Raw genomic sequence first — 22,032 nt, 5'->3', positions numbered from 1 at the left:
GAAATGTTCAATGTCTTAAGAAGTTCTATCTATCTGTCCCCATAACATATTTACAGATCAATCTAATCTATCTATCCATCCACATTCACCCCGATCTCTCTCTCTCTCTCCCCCCCCCCCCCAATACACCCTCGTAACTATCATCTTATAAGTCTCTGGCTTTCAGTAAACTGCACTTTTGTGGGTATCACTTCTGTCATTCAATTGTGTGAAAAACACCGCCCCACCAAACAAGCTTTACTAACAGAAAGTGCCAGTGTGAACAGCTCTTGGTCAAAGAGATTTTCACATCTTCAATGTCAACACCTGCGATCCACAAACAGCATGTCAGGGGCGTAGTCCTGCCCCCCCGAATCAGAGGGAGACCTTGTGCGCTGCCTTGATCCACCTTCAAAGTGCGTCTCTCCCAGCAGAGAAGGTCAGGACTCCTGGGTTCTATTGTCGCTCTGGCAGGGGAGTGGGGTGCAGTTGGTTAGAGGATGGGGGGCAGGGAATCAGGACTGTTGACTTCTATTGTTGCACGGGGTGGGGAGTGGGATCGAGTGGGTTAGAGCAGGAGGGACTGGGGACCATGATCTTGGTTGCGGTCTGTGTAGAACCCAATGTGACAGGGCCCCCAATCTCAATAGAGGGATCTGTGCAGAGCCCGGCATTAGGGGGCCCCCCGATCTCAGTTGGGATGGGTCTGTGCAGCACCAAGAGAGACGGGGTCCTCAACCTCGGTCGGTAAGACTGTGCAGCACCCGGCGCGATGGGGTCCCTGATCTCTGTCAGGGTCTGTGCAGGGCCTAGTGCAATGAGTTTCCTGATCTCAGCCAGGGTCTGAGCAGACGCACCCATCACTCACCTGCCTCAGGAACTGAGCTGAGGAATATTTTAGCTCTGGGGCCTGTCGGCGGTTAGGGCTGGCCACAAGGGGGCCCCACCAGTATCTACAGCAACGCCAGTCACGCCTAGCATGGCCCAAGCTCCCACTGCTCTGGCTGGCTATAAAAGCCACCACTCGCAATCCACGGGTTGTGTGTGGCTTTGCACTGTCTACTAGAGGCCAGACCCAGCCACTGCATCGGCCCACTAATTACGAGCCACGGATTCTTTTCACAGTGCACTGCCCCCTAGTGGCCAGACCCAGCCACGACCTCGGCTCACTAATTATAAACCACAGAATCTGTCCACATTGCACCATCCTTTAATGGCCTCTCTGAGGAACTGCAATGACCCATTATTATATTGCACGCTGTAGAGTTGGCATGTGAAACTATACCTCCTCCTCGTAGTTAGTACCTGTATTACAACATCTGGGAAACAGGGAGGGGAGGAATTGATACAAATTAGATAATCTGTAATCAAACATGCAAATGAGGCACCAGGTCATTTGTGTAATGCCACCAGAGTTCCTAGAGCCCAGAGTTTTTTGTAGGTGTGCTACAGAACATGGTTGATGTCATGGATGGTAACTGGATGTCTCTTTTGCTACAACAGAGTTAACCAACGGAACTGCCTGCCACTGGATTGTCACTAATTCTGGATCTCTCTGTCTCTCTTCCTCTAGGGGAGGTCAGAAGCAGATGCCCCTCCTGGGTGGTGGAACCCATCACATTAGCCATGCCCAGATTTGGTGCCTTCATCCCCCTCCTCCTCTTCATCTGCCCTGGGGCCTCCTCCCATTATCACACAGGCATGGAAAATGAATGGAAGAAGCACACGGCCTTCATGCCTGGGCACAGCTTGGTAGGAAGGATCATCGATGTGACCACAATGGCCTGGAAGGGGGCCGATCTGGTGGACAGCAGTGACTGGAAGCTGCACCCCGTGCTGGAACCAACTCAAGGGAGGGCAGTGGCAGGGGCTGCCGCTGGCCGTGGTGGACTGGAGGGTCCACGTTTCGTGCCGACGGAATCTGAGCAGCTCGGTGCCGCAGTCGGCGATGGGCATGATGGAGTCCGCAGCGTCCCCGGTGCATAACAACTGGAAGGTGGGGCTGGACGTGCCTGTGAAGCCCAAGGTTAATGTCCAGGTGGCGCTGGCCGGATCACATTCCAAACTGGCCAGTTTCCTGCTAGACCACACGCGGAAGGACAAATACAGCTTCACAAGCCATGAGGTCTCCTGCGGCTATTACAGGTGAGAGCCAGCCTCAGTCAGGAGGGCTCATCTGGAGTTGGGATCACAGCAACATCACAAGGTGACACAGGGCCTTTCCCCTCTAGTGGGATCTGGTTCCCATCCAGCCCCAGGACAGAAGACTAGCTTGTTTTAGGGAAACAGGGAATGGGACATGGGGCTTTTCCCCTCTAGTGGGCTCTGGTTCCCATCCGGCCCCAGGACAGGAGACTAGCTGGTTTAGGGAAGCAGGGAATGAGACATGGGGTCTTTCTTCTGTAGGAGGCGCCAGCTCACATCTGGGCTGGCCAGCTATGGAGGATGTTCTTGTCCTGTGTGCCAGGACAGCCCAGTGGCCTGCAGTGGCCAGAGCATGGGCAGTCTGTCAGGGCTATCAAGCAGCCGGCAGTATCCCCACGAAGGTTGTGAGGTTTGGCAGACTGGGTGGTTGCTTTGATCCACCTGCTTAGATCCTTACCTGTGGGTTAGCTGGGACCTTAGGATGCACAGCTAATGACCTCAGCTGACTCACCGGGCTGAGCACACTTCTCCTCCTGTGTCCCTGACCAGATTCCTGGTCAGCGAGATGCCCCCACTCACCAGCCATTTCACTCTGGCGCTGGAGAACCTCCCAGAGCAGTAGGACAGAAAATCCAAGCTGGAGTACCAGCAGCTAATCAGCAACTACGGCACCCACTACATGTCCGAGCTACAGCTGGGGGGCCGGGCGTGGGAAGTGATGGCCGTGCGGGTCTGCTAAGCGGCATTGAGCAGCTTGAGTGACGACGAGATCAAGGACTGCTTGAGCATGGAGGCAGCCGTGAGTATCGGAATGGGCTCAGTCAAGGGTGGGCACAGCAAGTGCGAGGAGGAGGAGAAGGGGAAGGTCCAGGGGAGCTTCCATGAGACGTATCAAGAGTGCCATGTGGAGGTGGATGGAGAAAACAGCATGACTGACATGATCTTTTCCAGGAGTGATACCAAGGTCTATTCAGCCTGGATGGAGAGCCTCAAAGGCAATCCTGGCCTGGTGTCCTATTCGCTGCAACCCATCCACAACTTGCTGGAGTAGGATGACCCCAAGTGGAAGGCTCCGATGCGGGCAGTCAGTGAGTATATCCGTGAGAGGGCCCTGTGGAGGAATTGCACCCGAAGCTGCCCCCCAGGGAATCAACGCAGCGCCCATGACCCCTGCTCCTGCGTCTGCCCCGGGGATACCATGACCAACACCACCTGCTGCTCGCGGGAGCGCGGCCTGGGGAAGCTCATGGTGACAGTGAAGATGGCCAATGGCCTGTGGGGGCACTACTTTACTGCTACGAATGCCTTCATCAAGGTCTTCTTGGAGAGAAGGAAGATCCGGACTGGCACCGTCTGGAACAAAAACAGTCCCATCTGGAACGTCCACTTGGACTTCAGTACAGTCCGCATCACCAGCGCCAGCAACATGTGCATAGAGGTCTGGGACGAGGACAAGTGGGACGATGACCTGCTGGGAAGCTGCGACATCCCGCTGGAGGCTGGGGGGCCCCACCAGAAGGAGTGCTACCTGAACCACGGCCGCATCTGGTTCCAGTACAGCCTGCACTGTGGGCCTCACCTTGGGGGCCGGAGCTGCTTCGACTATGTCTCCCAGCCACCCTAGCAGAGCACAGCCAAGGGGAAGGAGGTGGAGGCCTTCTGGTGAGCCCCATAGATAGGGGATCAGAGAGGGGCATGGGTGTGCATTGGTCAATAGCACCCCTGTCCCCCAGAGCATTTCCTAGTTCCCGCTCTACTGATGCTACTGGTGGGTGCTCTGCACCCTCTGGCAGCCCCCTGCACCCCCACCCCAGTTCCCTTCCACCTCTGCTCCGCCTCCTTCCCCTGAGCGCGCTGCGTCCCGCTTCTCCCCCCTCCCTCCCAGCGCTTGCCGCCGTGAAACAGGTGTTTCGCGCAGCAAACGCTGGGAGGGAGGGGGAACACGGTGCACTCAGGGAAGAGGCGGGGCCAGGGTGGGGTTTTGGGGAGGGGTCTAATGGGGAAGGGAGGGGGTGGAGTTGGGGCAGGGACTTTAGGGAAGGGGTTGGAATGGTGGCAGGGCAGGGGCGGGGAAGGGGTGGAGTTGGGGTGGGGCCGGGGGGGGGGGGTGAGCACCCACCAGCGCCAGGTAAAGTTGGCGCCTTTGGTCATGGCCCCCCTGTCTGGCACATGTAGCCCCTCTGACTCAAGCTGCAGCATCGGGCAGTGCTAGAGCCGCACATCTGAGTTTCTAGAGGCAGGAAGAGCAGTTCTGACCACAGGCTTCCCCCCGCCCCTCTCTGCAGCTGCACGGCGCTGGGGCAGGGAGAGAGCACATGTGAGTCAGGGATCGGGGAGTGGGGGGAGATCCCAGAGCTCCCTGCCACGCCCGCTGCCGCGCCAGTCAGAGCTGCCCCTCCTTCCAAGCCTGGGCCTTTCTCATCAGGAGAATTGTTTCTTTCTCCCAGATCTAGAACCCGGAGATATGAAATGTTTAATGTGTTAAGTTCTATCTATCTGTCCCCATAACATATTTACAGATCTATCTATCTATCTATCTCCATACACCCCCTTTCTGTTTATGCAAACACCCCCATACACCCCCCTCTATCTATCTGTCTGTCTGTCTATCTATCTCTATCTATCCCCATACACCCTCATAATTAGCTATCTATCCCCATACACACCCCTCTATCCGCATCCACCTCCCTCTATCTGTCTGTCTATCTATCTCTCTATCTATCCCCATACACCCTCGTAACTAGCTATCTATCCCCATACACTCCCCCACACTATCCCCATCCACCTCTCTCTCTATCTGTCTGTCTGTCTGTCTGTCTATCCCCATACACTCTCATATCTATCTATCTATCATCTTATATGACTTTGGCTTTGTCTACACGGCACTCTTGTGGGTAAACTTCTGTCATTCAGAGGTGTGAAAAACACACACACACACACACCCCCAAATGACAGAAGTTTGATCAAGAAAAAGTGCTTGGTCAAAGAGATCTTCAACGTCAGCCCCTGCCACCTACAAAGAGCATGTCAGCGGCATGGTCCTACCCCCCGAATCAGAGTACATGGAGGGGCAAAATACAAGGCTACATCGTTCCATGGATCTGATCGGCAGCAGGATACCAGGCTAGAGGGGCCCATGGCTCTAATCCAGGGTAGCACAGAGGGAGAAGGAAACCGGGCTCGATGTGACCATGGGTCTGATCAGGAGTGGCAGGGTAGGGGTAGGATACCGGGTGAGCTGACCTCGGGGGTGTGACACTGCACGCCATATTTGTCATCATAATATTATTATGATATGATTATGGCATAATTATGATGCATTTTGTACAAGATAGGTCAAGTGAGGTGTCATTGGAAAAGGTACAATTTTCTAAATGTGATTATCCTATGTGTATGCATGTATCATTTTTGTATCTAAATTTAGGAATATTGGCTATATCTCTGTATTTCAATCGTGCTGATTCTGCGTGACACCCACAACTAGACTTTCTGGTACAACAATGGCGAAGCCGGACTGTGGAAGAGCTTAACCTTCCTGTGGGCATTTTGGCCAGCTTGTAAACAATGGCTGTTACAACAATGCTAGGGCATGTGATCAGACCACAGGTCTCTGGACTCCATCTTGGGATGTCAGTATTTTTCCACAAACTGGTCTGGGAACCAAGCTTTGAAACAAAGAGTTCCCACCCTATGCTAAAGCTATATAAGGCAGAGAGTGACATCATCTGGTTCTTCACTCTCCACACAAGAAGACTCCTGGAAACACCTGAGAAACAAAGACTAAACTGGGGGAAGCGCTGGAGCCAGGCTAGAGGGATTTTTAGCCTGGGTATGTAAGACCTGGGGCTTCCAAGATGTAAAGCAAATGCAGCTGGCCCCTTAAGAACCTGCAGCCCCAATCGCAGCTCCTCCAGAACTTCCCACTGCCATTAAGGCTGCACTTCCCCCCCCCCACCTCTTCACATATTCATACTGTTTCCGTGGACCCAGAAAGTCAAAGTTTGTCCCAGTGCTTTTCCTGCCCCACCCCCTGCCTGTCTCCAGGTCGTTCCCCTTATCTTCCATTGCCCCCCCTTCTTCAGTCACCTTGCTTTGTGCGCCCACGCCCCCTCCCTAAGTGCTTGTGCCCCCTTTACATTGCCCCCACACACTGTTCACTATCCCCCCATTGATATTGTAGTCTCTCTCTCCCCAGTGCAGCCGGAGGAGACAGTCTCCCTATCCCATGCTGCTGATCACGCCCCCCCCACCTCGAGAGACCTTCCCACGCCCCACCCGCTTGGTATCCTTCCCCTCCCCTGCCCGCACTCTAGCGGGGACAAGTGGTTCGCCTTTCCCCTCTCCCCTAACCATCCCTTCTCTCTCCTGCCTCGTGCCAAAATACTGGGGGAAACTGTGGGTGGGGCCCCTCACCTTGACCCGGTGGCCCCACCCCTGCCAAATCCCCCATCTCTCCCTGTGGCTAATCTCTTCACCACCACCACCACCAGCCCCTTTGCCTCCGCCCCTCATTGGGCGCCGCTGGACATGGGTCCGGACTCCGCAGGTGCCATGCCACGGCCCGCTCCAGTTTCCAGGGAGCCTCCTTGGCTGGTCAAAAGGGCCAGGGGAAGAAAAAGGGCAAGAGCCCGCCCGCCTCCCGGGATGTCAAGAAGGCCTCACGCTAGCGGCGGGCGAGTTCCCTCTGGCTGTTCCGCTGGCTGGAGGTCTCCCCGGCTCCGGCTGCTGTTGCTGCTCGGGGTGGCCCTGCCGGCCTGCCCTCCGGGGGCCAGCAGCTGACCCCACCTCCATCTCTGGGGTATTGCCTGGCTGGCTGCGGGTTGCTTGCTGCTGCTCCCTCGGAGCCGGCTGCTGTTACCATTCAGGAGGAGGACCCTGTTGGGGGAGCGCGAAGACGGGTGCTGGACACTGTGGAGGGGCTTCGTTGCTGAACTGAGTGACTTTCCTCTTTGCTCCTGGGGTGGTGGTAGCGACAGTTGTGGGGAGCAGGGGGAGTGGTGTAGGGCCCTCCCCCTAGCCCATCTGCTCCCACCTCCAGCACCCCCACTTACCATCTGGACCTGCTCTTCACCCCTCCACACGGGGCAGGGATAGCTCAGTGGTTTGAGCATTGGCCTGCTAAACGCAGGATTGTGAGTTCAATCCTTGAGGGGGCCATTTCGGGATCTGGGGCAAACACTGGGGACTGGTCCTGCTTTGAGCAGGGGGTTGGACTAGATGACCTCCTGAGGTCCCTTCCAACCCTGATATTCTATGATATTCAGCTGTTTGCTTTGCCCTGCTTCACCATCTGGGGCTGACCGCAGCAGCTGGCAAAGACTTGTGCAAACGCTCATGCTTTTCCCCCTTCCCTACCCTGCTGCATTATAAAGTGAGCCCCCCCCTGCGTTTTGCTCACCAGCTTCCCTGCAGCATTTTGCCCCCTTGCCTGTTGTTGCCTGCCTCGCCCGCCCCTTGCTGCCCATTTTGCTTCCCGTCCCTGCTGTCGACTTGCCCCCTTAGGAGTTTTTGGTTACTTTCCCGGCCCTTCCCCACCCCCTGAGTGTTTGTGAGTTTGCCTGCCCCTCCCTAGCCCGTCAGTGTCTGTTGGTTTCCCTGTCCCGCCCTCAATCCTGTGGGTCCTCCCTGTGCTTTACCCGCCCCCACCCACATCCTGTTTCCACTCCTGACCCTTTTCCCCCTTACCTTCCATTGCGCCCCCACTCAGTCCCCTTGCTTCGTGAGCCCATATCCTCTTCTTAAGCACTTCTTTCCCTTCTACGTTGCCCCCCTCTGTTCACTGCACACCCACACCCACGATGATATTGTAGTCCCTGCCCCTCCCAGGGCATCCAGAGGATCTGGCATCCCCACCCTGCCGGTGATTGTGCCCCACCACCCTGCCTCAATTGGCCTCCCTGCCCCCCCTGCCCTCCACAGGCATCCGACTGTCCTGCCTTCAGCCTAGTGGTGAGGAGTTAAGCCATATCAATGTGACCAATCCAGCAAGACGCTCCGCTAGCCAGCCGTCCTGGTCATGGACCACACCGGCGAGCACCCCTACACGTGCCTGCCGTGCGACAAGACCTTCCTGGTCTCCTGGGATCTCAAGTGGCCCCAGCTGGTGCACTCGAGCGAGCAGCCGTTCCAGTGCGGCTGCTGCAGAAAGAACTTTCTCGTCTCCTCCAGCCTCCACGAGCACGAGCAGATGCACGGCGAGCAGTGGGGTGGGGAGGGGGAGGAAGCAGGGGCACTGTGGTACCATCAGCAGGGCAGCACCTGCAGGTAGGCCCCGGGGGACCCACCCGCACCAAATATGGGGAGGCCCTCTGCTTGCCCTGCGACCTGAGGAAGCACAGGGAGCTCCACCCCATCCTGCGCCCCTTCCCGTACCCCAAGTGCAGCAAGGGCTTATCTGACCGCGCCGGCATGAGCCCCACCCCACAGTCTAGGCACCGTTGCTCTGTGCATTGCTGTGGCCCCTCCTCTGTCTTTGAGGGTGGCTCTCTGCATCACTGGGGCCAATCCCTCGTCTTGGGGGGTGTGGCTCTGTGTGCCGCTGGGGCCCACCTCCTCTGGGGGCTTGGCTCTTTGGTAACTCCCCCCCACACACACTCAGGTTGGTGTGTCCCTCTGATCCCCCTGGGGCTCCTTGCTCTACTCAGCCCTCTATATGGCTCTGTGCCCCCCAGGGCTCCTCCCCATCCTGAGTCCCTGGGGAGCATGTCTCTGAGCTCCGATGCTCCCCTCTCTGGAACATAGCTGTCTGCTCCCCTAGAGCCCCTCCCTCTTCTGGGTCCATGGGGGCGTGGCTCTGAGCTCCCAGGCTCCTCCCCTTCACTCTGAGGGCGTGGCTATCGGACACTCCCTCAGGGGATGTAACTATCTCATCCCCAGGGCCTCTCCCTTTCCTCAGCCCCCATGGGGGGGGCTGCTTTTTGTTCCCCAAGAGATGTGGGGCTTGTTCCCCAACTGAGGGTGGGCTCTAATGAGCCGTCTCCTTCTCTTGTCCCTCTGCTTTTTTTGGGGAGGGCGGGGGAGATTTATGAAAGTCGCACAGCACATGGTTCAATGCCCCTCCCTCCCTGGGTGTGGCTGTGTAGGCCCCACCCTTCACAGGGGGTGTGGCTGTACTGGCCCCTCCCTCCCCAGGGGGCGTGGCTCAGTGCTCCCAGGCCCCACCCCATCGGGCATGGCTGCCTCCGCCTGGTAATACACTGTCCTTATCCATGTAAGTGCGGGGGGAGAGCGGGGGGGGCACTGCCCCCTGCTGGAGGGAATTGGAGCAGTCTGTGAGAGCAATTCCCAGAATCATAGAATATCAGGGTTGGAAGGGACGTCAGGAGATCATCTCGTGCAACTCCCTCCTCAAAGCAGGACCAATTCCCAATTTTTGCCTAAGATCCTGAAATGGCCCCCTCAAGGATTAAACTCACAACCCTGGGTTTAGGAGGCCAATGCTCAAACCAATTGATTGATTCCCTGCAGTGCAGTGGCATGGGGGTGCAGTGGGGCTGGAAGGGATTGTCCGGCTGAGGGTTTCAAACTTAACAGTTAAGGGAAGCTCATGGTAACCCCCGCCCAAAGCTTCTTTGTAAACCGGCCTCGCGCTGATGCTGTGTAAGGAATATGGAAGCAACACACCTTTTTGTCGCCTGGGGGCTTGTGTGATTCCTCCCCTCCCAGAGACTGGATAGAACCCAGGAGTCTTGGCTCCCAGCCCCCTTACTCTAGCCTACTAGACCCCACTCCACTCTCAAAGCAGGGGCCGGAAACCAGGAGTCCTGTGCTGGAGGCTGGACCTGGGGTGGGCCGTTCCCTGAAATGGGCAGACCCTCACCCCCCCACCCCCACCAGCTGCCTGCCTAAGACCCTCCCCCTCCTGAACCGTATGAGATGTGGCTGTATGGTCTCATGCCCCATCCCCTTACTAAAGAAGTGTGGCTGTGTGATACCCTCATGGGATCACCATTCTCATGCCCTAGTGCTCCTCGCCCTTTCTGGGGCCCTTGCCAGAGGCTCCTTCCCTCCTGGGACCTATCTCTGCACTTCCAATCCCCTCGCCGTCCCTTGAAGGGTGTGGCTGTCTCATCCCTGGGGCCCCTCCCCAGCCCTGGGAGTACGGCTCTGTGCTCCCAGGCAGGGTGGGACCCTGCGTCCAGACCCTTCCCCCCTCCCCAACTCTCCAACGTGGGCTGTCACTTACAATGCCTTGCCAGTGACAAGCAGCCAACCCCTCCAGGCGCTGAGGTCACTCTGCCAACAACAGGCAGGGAGACACCCAGCTCAATTGCACGAATGCTCTAATTAAAGAGACAGACATCAGCAAATCTCCCCAGCCTTGGACCCAGGAAATGTACCTTTTCACATGGCTCAAGACCTTCTCTTGAATAGTGCAAGTTCATTAATTAGTTCACCACTCTGTCAAAGGAAAGTTTACATGCACCAGCCTTTCTAGCCTGAGCCGATTCCCCAAACCCTATATGCAAGCTCACTGGTAAGGATAAAACGTGAAAATTACACAGGCTGGATGGATTCCCTTCTCAGCCTGGGACAAGTCTCCCCAGTCCAAAGTCTTTGTCTTCCCAAGGATGTTGAGATGGGGGAAGAGAGAGGCCAAGTGGTGATGTCACTGGGAGTCTGGATTCTTCTTGATGGGCCACCAACATGGGTCCGGCCCAGCCTCATGTAAATGTGTCTTGTTTGTTGAATTTTTGTTGTCACTGTGGGCATTTCCACTTATCACATATCTCAGGAGCAAATACACTGCAACACTTGATAACTTCACCTACAATGATAGGACTCACCATTCAACAGGATATTACTATTCAGCAGAGCAAGACTTCTTAAAAGATACCTCACAAGGCATGTATTGTGCAAAACATTTCATTGTCATATCACAGTGTTGAATATGGGGGTTCCTGGCTGTTATTTTGAGGTACAGAGTGTCACCCCCCCCACCCCCAGCTTGTATCTCCATGGGGGAGAAGGAGACAAAAGCGGATGGGGGGCATGCTGGGATGGAGTGAGGGAGACCCCTGGTAGAATATATGGGGATGCAGAAAGTGAGGGTGACCCCGGCAGAATAATGAGGGGTGCAAGGATTGGGCATGACTCCTGGAAAGATATTGGAGGGTGCAGGGAGACAGGGATCCTCCCAGCAGTGGGGTGAAGGAGTGAGCAGAATCCCCTGATGGGGGGAGTCCAGGGGCTCCTGTGTGGGCTGTGGGTCTCTGGGGTTGAAGTCCCAGGAAATGAACGTGTGGATAGAACAAAACTCGGGAGAACAGAGAGACAGAAGGAAACCTCAAACCTACTCTACAGCAGCCCAGGGTCGTCATCCCTCCCTCAATGTCCAATTTCCCCACTTCCACCCCAGCCTGCCCCACAGGGCCAGGACATTGGGCTTGCTCCAGATTTACCCAGGGATCAGAATCCTGGCCTGATTCCATTGGCATCAGTGGGGTGGCTCTGTATTTACAGTGGGGTCCCTGAGGCGCTAGGTGCTGGCCCCAGTGCGGCACTAGGGGGCGCTATGCTGCAGGGTGGGGGGCTCAGCAGGGGGCGCTCTCCCCTGGCAGGCAGTGCTGGCCCCAATGCCCCAGTGTGGTGTTAGGGGGGTGCTGTGCTGCTGGGCAGGGGGCTTAGCAGGGGACGTTCTCCTCGGGTACGCAATGGCCCCAATGACTCGGTGCAGGTTTCGGCTCACTGTGGTTTCCTTTGCAGCATCTCTAGCTCCTCATACCCTGGGACGAGACTCACGGGAGGCGTGTTTGATCCACCACAGGGGTGGAAAAATTGGTGGCCACAGCTTCCTTCCCAGCTGGTTGTGGCTGGGGGTGTGAAGGGGGGCAGGAACTCAGCGCTGTGGGAAGCATGATGACGGCTGAGACACTGAGAACACAAGAGCCCTTTTGTGGTGGCTTGATCCATCTTCAAAGCGCGTCTCTCCCAGCAGAGACACATCCCAGCCCTGGCTGCCGATGGGCCTCGGATCCTAAATATACCTCAGCTTGGCTCCTCAGACAGGTGAGTGATGGGTGGGTCTGCACAGATCATGGCTGAGATCGGGAACTCCATTGTGCCAGGCCCTGCACAGACCCTGACCGAGATCGGAGACCCCTTCGCGCCAGGCGTTGCACAGACCTCAGCCGAGATCAGGAACCCCATCGCGACGGGTCCTGCACAGACCCCGGCTGAGATCAGAAACCCCATCGCGCTGGGCACTGCACAAACCTTGACTAAGACCAGGGACCCCATCGCACCAGGTGCTGCACAAACCCCGGCCAAGATTGAGGACCCCATCACTCTGGGCGCTGCACAGACCCATCCCAACTGAGATGACCCCCCCCCCGCTAATGCCAGGCTCTGCACAGACCCCCACCCCACATTGAGATTGGGAACCCTGTCACACCGGGTGCTGCACAGACCTCAACCAAGATCGTGGTTCCCAGTCTCTTCTGCTCTAACCCACTTCACCCCACTCCCCCGCCAGAGCGAAAATAGAACCCAGGAGTCCTGACGCTCAATCCAGTGCTCCAGCCACTAGCCCATGTTGCCACTCAGCTTTTGATCATTAATTTACATAGTTGATACCTTTCATATCAGGAGCATCTTGCAATTTCAGGCTGTTTGATTTTCTATTGGCAATGAAGCAGTGGGGGGCAGCAGATCTGGACTGAGGAGCACCGGCAGAGTCGGGGGGGAGGGAACCCCAAGGCGCGGATTGCTGGGAGACTGGGGGCTGGCCAAAACCAAGCAGTCCATATTCAAATGCATTTTTCTTGCCTGGTTCTGCTGGAGTGAGTTCAAACATTTACTGTCTCCTCCCAGTCTGAGCCTGCTACCCTGACAGGATGCAGAGCTGTTAACCTTTCCTGCCCCACAGCCAGCATTGCTGAACAGTTAGAACGCAAGTTGAAAACAATTCAAATCGACATTTAACACAGCATCCCTTGTGGTTAGGAAGGGGAGGGACGCAAAGAGAAGTGTGAGGTGCTCAAAGCATCTGGGGCAGAAGGAAGGGGACAGGATACCACCAACCAAATCCACCACTCGGCATGGCCACAAGGGGGCCCCAGCAGTTTCCACAGCAACGCCAGTCAGGCCTAGCGTGGCCCAAGGTCCCCCTGCTCTTGCTGGCTATAAAAGCCACCACTCGAAGCCACGGGTTGCGTGTGGCTTTGCACTGCCCGCTAGTGGCCAGACCCAGCCACTACTTCAGCTCACTAATTATAAGCCATAGAATCTGTCCACATTGCACCGTCCTTTAATAGCCCCAATGAGGAACTGCAATGACCCATGATTATATAGCAAGCTGTCGAGTGGGTACGTGAAACTCTACCTCCTCCTCCTAATTAGTGTTGGTATTACAACATCTGGGAAATAGGGACGGGAGGGAATTGATGCAAATTAAACAATCTGTAGTCAAACATGCAAATGAGGCATCAGGTCATTTATGTATTGCCACCAGAGTTTCTAGAGCCCACAGTTTTCATGGGTGTGCTGTAGAACATGGTAGATGTCATGGATGGTAAGTGGATGTCTCTGTTGCTACAACAGAGTTAACCAATGGAACTGCCTGCCACTGGATTGTCACTAATTCTGGATCTCTCTGTTTCTCTCCCTGTAGGGGAGTTCAGAGGCCGACGGCCCTTCGTGGGTGGCGGAACCCATCACATCAGCCATGCCCAGATGTGGTGCCTTCATCCCCCTCCTCCTCTTCATCTGCCCTGGGGCCTCCTCCCATTGTCACACAGGCACGGTCAATGAATGCAAGAAGCACACGGCCTTCGTGCCCGGGCACAGCTTGGTAGGAATGGGCATCGATGTGACCACGATGGCCAGGAAGGGGGCCGATCTGGTGGACAGCAGTGACTGGCAGAATCCAGACGGCACCTGCACCCTGTGCCGGAACCAACTGCAGGGAGGGCAGTGGCAGAGGCTGCCACTGGCTGTGGTGGACTGGAGGGTCCACGTCTCATGCCAACACAACCTGAGCAGCTCGGTGCAGCAGTCGGCGATGGGCATGATGGAGTCCGCGGCATCCCCGGTGCAGAACGACTGGAAGGTGGGGCTGGACGTGCCGGTGAAGCCCAAGGTTAATGTCCAGGTGGCGCTGGCCGGATCGCATTCCAAACTGGCCAGTTTCCTGCTAGACCGCACGCGGAAGGACAAATACAGCTTCATGAGCCATGAGGTCTCCTGCGGCTATTACAGGTGAGAGCCAGCCTCAGTCAGGAGGGCTCATCTGGAGTTGGGATCACAGCAACACCACAAGGTGACACAGGGCCTTTCCCCTCTAGTGGGCTCTGGTTCCCATCCAGCCCCAGGACAGAAGAATAGCTTGTTTTAGGGAAACAGGGAATGGGACATGGGGCCTTTCCCCTCTGGGGGGCCCTGGTTCCCATCCAGCCCCAGGACAGGAGACTAGCTTGTTTCAAGGGAGCGGGGAAGAGGGAAGAGAGGCCTTTCCCCTCTAGGGGGCACCAGCTCACATCTGGGACGGGCCAGCTGTGGGGGATTTTCCTGTCCTGTATGTCAGGACACCACAGCCACCTGCTGTGGCCAGAACTATCAAGCAGCTGGCGGTATCCCCAGCAAGGTTGTGAAGTTCAGCAGACTGGGTGGTTGCATTGAATAGGAACCACCTGCTTAGACCCTTTCTTCTGGGTTGGCTGGGGCCTTAGGCTGCAGAGCTAATGATCTCAGCTGACTCATTGGGCTGAGCACACTCCTCCCCTTGTCTCCCTGACCAGGATCCGGGTCAGCGAGACGTCCCCGCTCACCAGCCATTTCACTCTGGCGCTGGAGAACCTCCCGGAGCAGTACGACAGCAAATCCAAGCTGGAGTACCAGCAGCTAATCAGCAACTACGGCACCCACTACCTGTCCCAGCTGCAGCTGGGGGGCCGGGCACGGGACGTGACGGCTGTGCGGGTCTGCGAAGCGGCATTGAGCAGCTTGAGTGACGACGAGATCAAGGACTGCTTGAGCATGGAGGCAGCGAAGAGTATCGGAATGGGCTCGGTCAAGGGTGGGCACAGCAAGTGCGAGGAGGAGAAGAAGAAGGGGAAGATCCAGGGGAGCTTCCACGAGACGTATCGGGAGCGCCACGTGGAGGTGGAGGGAGGAGAGAGCACGACTGATGTGCTCTTCGGGAGTGATGCCAAGGTCTTCTCCACCTGGATAGAGAGCCTCAAAGCCAGCCCCGGTCTGGTGTCCTATTCGCTGCACCCCATCCACATCCTGCTGGAGCAGGATGACCCCAAGCGGGAGGCGCTGAGGCAGGCGGTGAGTGAGTACATCTGTGAGAGGGCCCTGTGGAGGAATTGCACCCGAAGCTGCCCCCCGGGGACTCAACGCAGCGCCCATGACCCCTGCTCCTGCTTCTGCCCTGGGGATACCATGACCAACACCATGTGCTGCTCGCGGGAGCGCGGCCTGGGGAAGCTGATGGTGACAGTGAAGACGGCCAGTGGCCTCTGGGGGGATTACGTAACTGCTACGGATGCCTTCGTCAAGGTCTTCTTTGAGAGAAGGGAGATCCAGACCCGCACCATCTGGAACAACAACAATCCCATCTGGAACGTCCACTTGGACTTTGGTACCGTCCGCATCACCAGCGCCAGCAAGATCCGAGTCCAGGTCTGGGACGAGGACAACAAGTGGGACGATGACCTGCTGGGAAGCTGCGACATCCCGCTGGAGGCTGGGGGGCCCCACCAGAAGGATTGCTACCTGAACCACGGCCGCATCTGGTTCCAGTACAGCCTGCGCTGTGGGCCCCACCTCGGGGGCCGGAGCTGCTTTGACTATGTCTCCCAGCCACCCTAGCAGTGCACAGCCAAGGGGAAGGAGGTGGAGGTCTTCTGGTCAATAGCACTCCCTATCTCCCAGAGCATTTTCTAGCTCCCACTCTGCTAACGCTACTGAGCTTCATGCTGGTACTCCTGCTCAGGTATTGGTCTTTCCTATACCCAGAAGAGACGGTCTGCTCCTGTGGCCCAATATCCTCACAACTCCCTCTGGGAAAATATCCCAACATGAACTGCCCATTCCAGATCCCTCAGACCAGCCTGTCCAATGATTCCAGCCATCCAGTGTGCCCAACAAACCAAGGCGTTCACCTACCGCATCCAACCTATCTGCCCCCCGCATCCAGCCAACTGCCAGCCAACCAACGAAACAGTTGTTGCATTTAATTTATCCAAGGTATTCAACCAGTAAACCACCAATTGGATTTAGTGTATCCAATTTATCCAACCAACCTATCAAAGAACATGTGACGTGCATCCACCATATCCATCCCTCCAACCAACCAATGCATATATCTCGTGCATCCAACATATGCAACAAACCAACAAATGAATGTATCCAGTGCATCCAAACAGCCATTCAATTTATCTAGAGCATCCAATGTAAAAAGCCAGCCCGCCAGCCAACCAACAAATGAATGTGTTTCGGATGCCCACTGTAACCAACCAACCAACAAATGTATTTAGCGTATCCTGCCAACCAGTGTATCCAATGCACCTAATGTATCCATCCAGGCAACCAACCAGTGTAAGTACCTAGTGCATCTGGTGTAGCCACGCAACTAATATCTTATGTCCTTCCAACCAACATGTGTAGCCAGTGCAACCAACCAACCAACCAATGTCAAGTTCATCCAGTCAAACAATATTGCAGGTAGTGCAACTAATCCACTACCCCATGTATCCATCCACCCACTGTCTTTGCCTGTCTAGTGTATCCAGCTGAAAAGAGATCATCAGGAACAAAGCTCAGTCCCGTCCTATTGTGGCATCAGGGATTAACCCTCTGCAGAAACCCGAAGATACTCCAGCCATGGGAAAAGTTCTAAACACCAGTGGATGGGATGGGCTCCTGGAGGGAGGATTCATTAGAGGGCTGTTCCCTAGCTGTCATTTCTGTGGCTTTCCACAATTATCCAGTACCTTTGGGGTTAACTATCTCATCCTGAATGTGCAGGCCCCACTACCATCGAGCTGGAAGTTCCATTCTCAGATGATCAGCAGAGATGATGCGACATTACTTGCCATTGGTAGGATTCAGAGTGAACACCCACAAGGACATGCCACAGGCCTATCGGTTCAGGCTATCAGCAGGCTCAGGGAGATGGCACTGCATTGGGGTCACCCTGGAAAAGGAAAATTCCCCCTACTTCTGGGATTAAAGCATCTTCCTGGCTCACCCCTATCTGCATCTGTGAGAGCCTAGATCCATGGTGCTGTTAACTGGTAATGAGGGTTGTTAACTCTGAACCCTACTGACTGTAAGTTCAATCTCTCCAGCCTGTTAAAATGCCGGGCAGCTTTGCATCTCCACCACAAAATGATTTGCTTCTGGTAGGATTCCAGCTCTCTGGATCTTTGCAAATGTATCTCCTTGCTTCAATAAACATTTGTGAAAGCAAATTTCTAAGCAGGAAGCCTTGTGATTCTTCTAACCTCAATGGGCTGGACCGAGATGTAGAGTAGAAATGAGTGGCTGCAATACACACTTGGGAACACGACAGGGAGCTCTAGGCTGGGAGGAGCAAGGCATGGCAAGACACGGGAGCTAAATAGCTGGATGAATTTGCTGCAATTGGGAATCCAATGTAATGTGGCTAACGCCAACCAAAGGGATTGGCTTCTGTTCAGCACAGAGTGGGGTGGGTGGGAAAGAGATACAGGGAGATGGGCCGTGTTATTAGTGGGCATTAACATCCCCCAGCTGATATTTGCAAGACACTGCTATTGCCAAGAGATTGAGGAGGGGATATGAGGAAGTTTCCCTCTAAGGGGATTCAGCTCTCATCTGGCTCCAGGGCAGGGGGATTGGCTGGCTCAGGAGGCTGGAGAATGGGACACCGAGTGTTTCCCCTGTAGGGGGCGCTGGTTCTGATCTGGCCCCGTGACATGGCAGGATCCGGAGGCTGGGGAATTAGAATAATAATCCTCTTCTAATGGTGCAGCTCCGATTCCCTCCAGCAAGTGCCATCCTGGACTCGTGAAGCCCCAAGCCGGGTGATCAGCTAAACCGATCTTGCAGGTCAGTTCTGACAGTGCATGGAAGGTGTTGGGGACGGGGGGAGGCTGCGAGCTCCTGATCTGCCCCTGGAATGAAGGCTGGGAACATGGTGCAGGCGTAGAGAAACGTGGCGGCTCCGAGAGCCGATGGGGGTGTGGTTGTCATTCATTGTGAAGAGGAAAGGATCTTTCCATAGCCTGCTTCTGCCCCAACCCACACCCAATGGCTGCAGAGTACAAGGCCCTAGCTGGCACGGCCCACCTCCAACCCACTGCCCCCTGGGCCCGAGCCCTTCCCCGTACCCCAGTGCCCTGGGCATGGGCAGAGCACAAATCAGCTAGTTGTTAGAGTACCCTGGGCAATACTCTAAGCTGCCAGGGACAGAGGGATGGGCAGAAGTGGGAGCCCCATGGCCAATGGTGGAGCTGAGATGGGGGGAGGGGGATAAGGACATGGTAATGCCCAAGAGACATAGGGGCCAACATGGGCATGTCTCAGTGTTGCTCTCCTCATAGAACCATGGGTGAGTCGTGGGGTCAGGGATGTGTGTGCAAAAATTCATCCCAGAGCCAGATGGAGAAACGAGGAGCCACAAAGGCCAGGTCAAGATGGGGCTGGGAGGCAGGAGATCCCAGGGCAGCATGGTCCCACCTGTAGGCGACCTCTGCTCCAAGGGGCTGAACGGAGCCCAGGTTGGGAAACTGGGAGCCATGCAGTGCAGACCAGTATGGAGCTGGGACATAGCCCACCCCAGAGCAGAATGCTCCTGCTGGGAAGCAGTCGGGTGGAATCATGGGGGGGAGGCCAGGAGAAAAGGGGGCCTGGGAGATATGGCAGAATGGGGATGGGATTCCCGTAGCCCCTTCCCCTAGAGTGATGGTCCCTCTGCTTCACACATGTAGCCCCTCAGACTCAAGCTGTAGCATCGGGCAGCGCTAGAGCCGCACCTCTGAGTTTCTAGCGGCAGGAAGATCTGTTCTGACCACAGGCTTCCCCCTGCCCTTCTCTGCAGCTGCATGGCGCTGCGGCAGGGAGAGAGCGCCTTTGATGTCAGTGATGAAGGAGGAGGGGGAGACCCCAGAGCTCCCTGCCATGTCCTCTGCCGCACCAGTCAGAGCTGCACCTCCATCCAAGCCTGGGCCTTTCTCATCAGCCCTTCACCCCGGGACAGTCACTCCCAGCAGGTGAGTGAATGGTGGTGGGAGAATCTCTGAGCTCTCAGGCCCCTCCTGGAGCTGGGGATAGAACCCAGGAGTCCTGACTCCCAGATTGACTCCCTCTCAAGGTTCCTTCCCCACTCTGAACTCTAGGGTACAGATGTGGGGACCTGCATGAAAACCCCCTAAGCTTATTTTTACCAGCTTAGGTTAAAACTTCCCCAAGGTACAAACTACTTTACCTTTTGCCCTTGGACTTTATGGTGCCACCATCAAGCGTCTAATAATAATAATAGTAATAGGCTGAAATTTAATAGTGAGAAGTGTAAGGTCACGCATTTAGGGATGAAGAAGAAGAATTTTAGTTATAAGCTGGGGATGCGTCACTTAGAAGTAACGGAGGAGGAGAAGGACCTTGGAGTATTGGTTGATCATAGGATGACTATGAGTTGCCAATGTGATATGGCCGTGAAAAAAAGCTAATGCGGTCTTGGGATGCATCAGGTGAGGTATTTCCAGTAGAGATAAGGAGGTTTTAGTACCGTTCTACAAGGCCCTGGTGAGACCTCACCTGGAATACTGTGTGCAGTTCTGGTCTCCCACGTTTAAGAAGGATGAATTCAAACTGGAACAGGTACAGAGAAGGACTACTAGGATGATCCAAGGAATGGAAAACTTGTCTTATGAAAGGAGACTCAAGGAGCTTGGCTTGTTTAGCCTAACCAAAAGAAGGCTGAGGGGAGATCTGATTGCTCTCTATAAATCTATCAGAGGGATAAATACCGGAGAGGGAGAGGAATTATTGAAGCTCAGTACCAATGTGGACACAAGAACAAATGGATATAAACTGATCATTGGGCAGGTTAGACTTGAAATTAGACAAAGGTTTCTAACCATCAGAGGAGTGAAGTTTTGGAATAGCCTTCCAAGGGAAGCACTGGGGGCAAAAGATCTATCTGGCTTTAAGATTAAACTCGCTAAGTTTATGGAGGAGATGGTATGATGGGATAACATGATTTTGGTAATTAACTGATCTTGAAATATTCATGGTCAATAGGCCTAATGCCCTGTGATGGGATATTAGATGGGGTGGGAGCTGAGTTACCCAGGAAAGAATTGTCTGTAGCATCTGGCTGGTGAATCTTGCCCATATGCTCAGGGTTTAGCTGATTGCCATATTTGAGGTCGGGAAGGAATTTTCCTCCAGGGCAGATTGGAAGAGGTCCTGAAGGTTTTTCGCCTTCCTCTGTAGCATGGGGCACGGGTCACTTGTTGGAGGATTCTCTGCTCCTTGAAGTCTTTCAACCACGATTTGAGGACTTCAATAGCTCAGACATAGGTGAGAGGTTTTTCGCAGGAGTGGGTGGGTGAGATTCTGTGGCCTGCGTTGTGCAGGAGTCGGTCTCGGTGATCATAATGGTCCCTTCTCACCTTAGTATCTATGAATCTATGAACAAATATATAACAGGGAAAGAGCCCGCTTGGAAATGTCTTTCCCTGCAAAATCCTCCCCAAACCCTACACCCCCTTTCCTGGGGAGGGCTTGATAAAAATCCTCACCAATTTGCATAGATGAACACAGAGTCAAACCCTTGGATCTTAAGAACAATGAAAAAGCAATCATGTTCTTAAAAGAAGAATTTGAATTGAAGAAAAAGTAAAAGAATCACCTCTGTAAAATCAAGATGGTAAATACCTTACAGGGTAATTAGCTTCAAAACACAGAGAATCCCTTTAGGCAAAACCTTAAGTTACAAAAAGACACAAAAACAGGAATATCCATTCCATTCAGCACAGCTTATTTTCTCAGCCATTTAAAGAAATCAGAATCTAATGCATATCTAGCTAGATTACTTACTAAGTTCTAAGACTCCATTCCTGTTCTGTCCCCGGCAAAAGCATCACAGACAGAGAGAGAATCTTTGTTTCTCCCTTCCCCAGCTTTTGAAAGTATCTTGTGTCCTCATTGGTCATTTTGGTCAGGTGCCAGTGAGGTTGTCCTAGCTTCTTAACCCTTTACAGGTGAAAGGATTTTTCCTCTGGCCAGGAGGGATATTAAAGGGGTTTACCCTTCCCTTTATATTTATGACACACCTCCCAAATCACAGCTAGGGTGAAACGCTGGCTGGGATTTCTTCCTGGAGCTCTAGGAAAAACAGAATTAATAAGACACATGCACCTCTAAATATACTACCAAGTATGTAAAGACTAACAATATTTTCCACATCTCAAGGACGATTTTAACCAGTTGATTCTGGGAAACTTTCATGGGACAGTGCATCAGCCACTTTGTTACAAGCTCCTGAGATGTGTTGGATGTCAAAATCAAAATCTTGGAGAGCTAAACTCCACCGAAGAAGTTTTTTGCTATTTCCCGTGGCGGTATGAAGCCACCGTAGCGCAGCATGCTCGGTTTGCAGGTGGAAACCCCGTCTCCAAACATATGGGCGTAGCTTTTCCAGAGCATAGACAATGGCGTAACATTCTTTTTCACTGACTGACCAGTTGCTGTCCCTCTCAGACAGTTTTTTGCTGAGAAACACTACAGGGTGCAATTCTTGATCCGGTCCTTTCTGCATTAAAACTGCTCCCACACCATGCTCGGACTCATCTGTGGTTACGAGGAATGGTTTGTCAAAGTCTGGGGCCCTTAGTACAGGGTCCGACATGAGTGTTGCTTTAAGCTGCTAAAGGCCTTCTGACACTCTTCGGTCCACTGAACGGCATTTGGCTG

The 22,032-nt window shown here is 54.5% G+C and overlaps 2 protein-coding genes and 1 pseudogene across 2 annotated transcripts in view; all 3 read left to right on the top strand.

The window, feature by feature from the left end:
• LOC119566310 (perforin-1-like) overlaps positions 1-22,032 on the top strand; it is a 77,851-nt gene that overhangs the window by 33,744 nt on the left and 22,075 nt on the right. The gene's annotated exons all lie outside the window — the stretch shown is intronic.
• On the top strand, positions 1,606-17,543 carry LOC119566313 (annotated as a pseudogene).
• LOC119566311 (perforin-1-like) lies at positions 11,968-17,543 on the top strand. Its single transcript, XM_037898912.1, has 3 exons — positions 11,968-12,132; positions 13,736-14,322; positions 14,862-17,543. Exons 1-3 carry the CDS (start codon positions 11,980-11,982, stop codon positions 15,937-15,939), a joined length of 1,818 nt encoding a protein of 605 aa, XP_037754840.1. The 5' UTR covers positions 11,968-11,979; the 3' UTR covers positions 15,940-17,543.

The sequence above is a fragment of the Chelonia mydas genome, chromosome 6, assembly GCF_015237465.2.
Source record: "Chelonia mydas isolate rCheMyd1 chromosome 6, rCheMyd1.pri.v2, whole genome shotgun sequence".
Lineage (NCBI taxonomy): Eukaryota > Metazoa > Chordata > Testudines > Cheloniidae > Chelonia > Chelonia mydas.
Note: the sequence above shows the minus strand (reverse complement) of the source record. Positions and strands in the feature narration are given on the sequence as shown.

Excerpts from the sequence above, each read along its gene's own strand:
- LOC119566311 (XM_037898912.1), top strand. The coding sequence starts at position 11,980 with ATGATGACGGCTGAGACACTGAGAACACAAGAGCCCTTTTGTGGTGGC. Across the intron at positions 12,133-13,735 it reads CAGCTTGGCTCCTCAGACAG|GGGAGTTCAGAGGCCGACGG; the intron begins GTGAGTGATGGG and ends CTCTCCCTGTAG. Across the intron at positions 14,323-14,861 it reads GTCTCCTGCGGCTATTACAG|GATCCGGGTCAGCGAGACGT; the intron begins GTGAGAGCCAGC and ends CTCCCTGACCAG.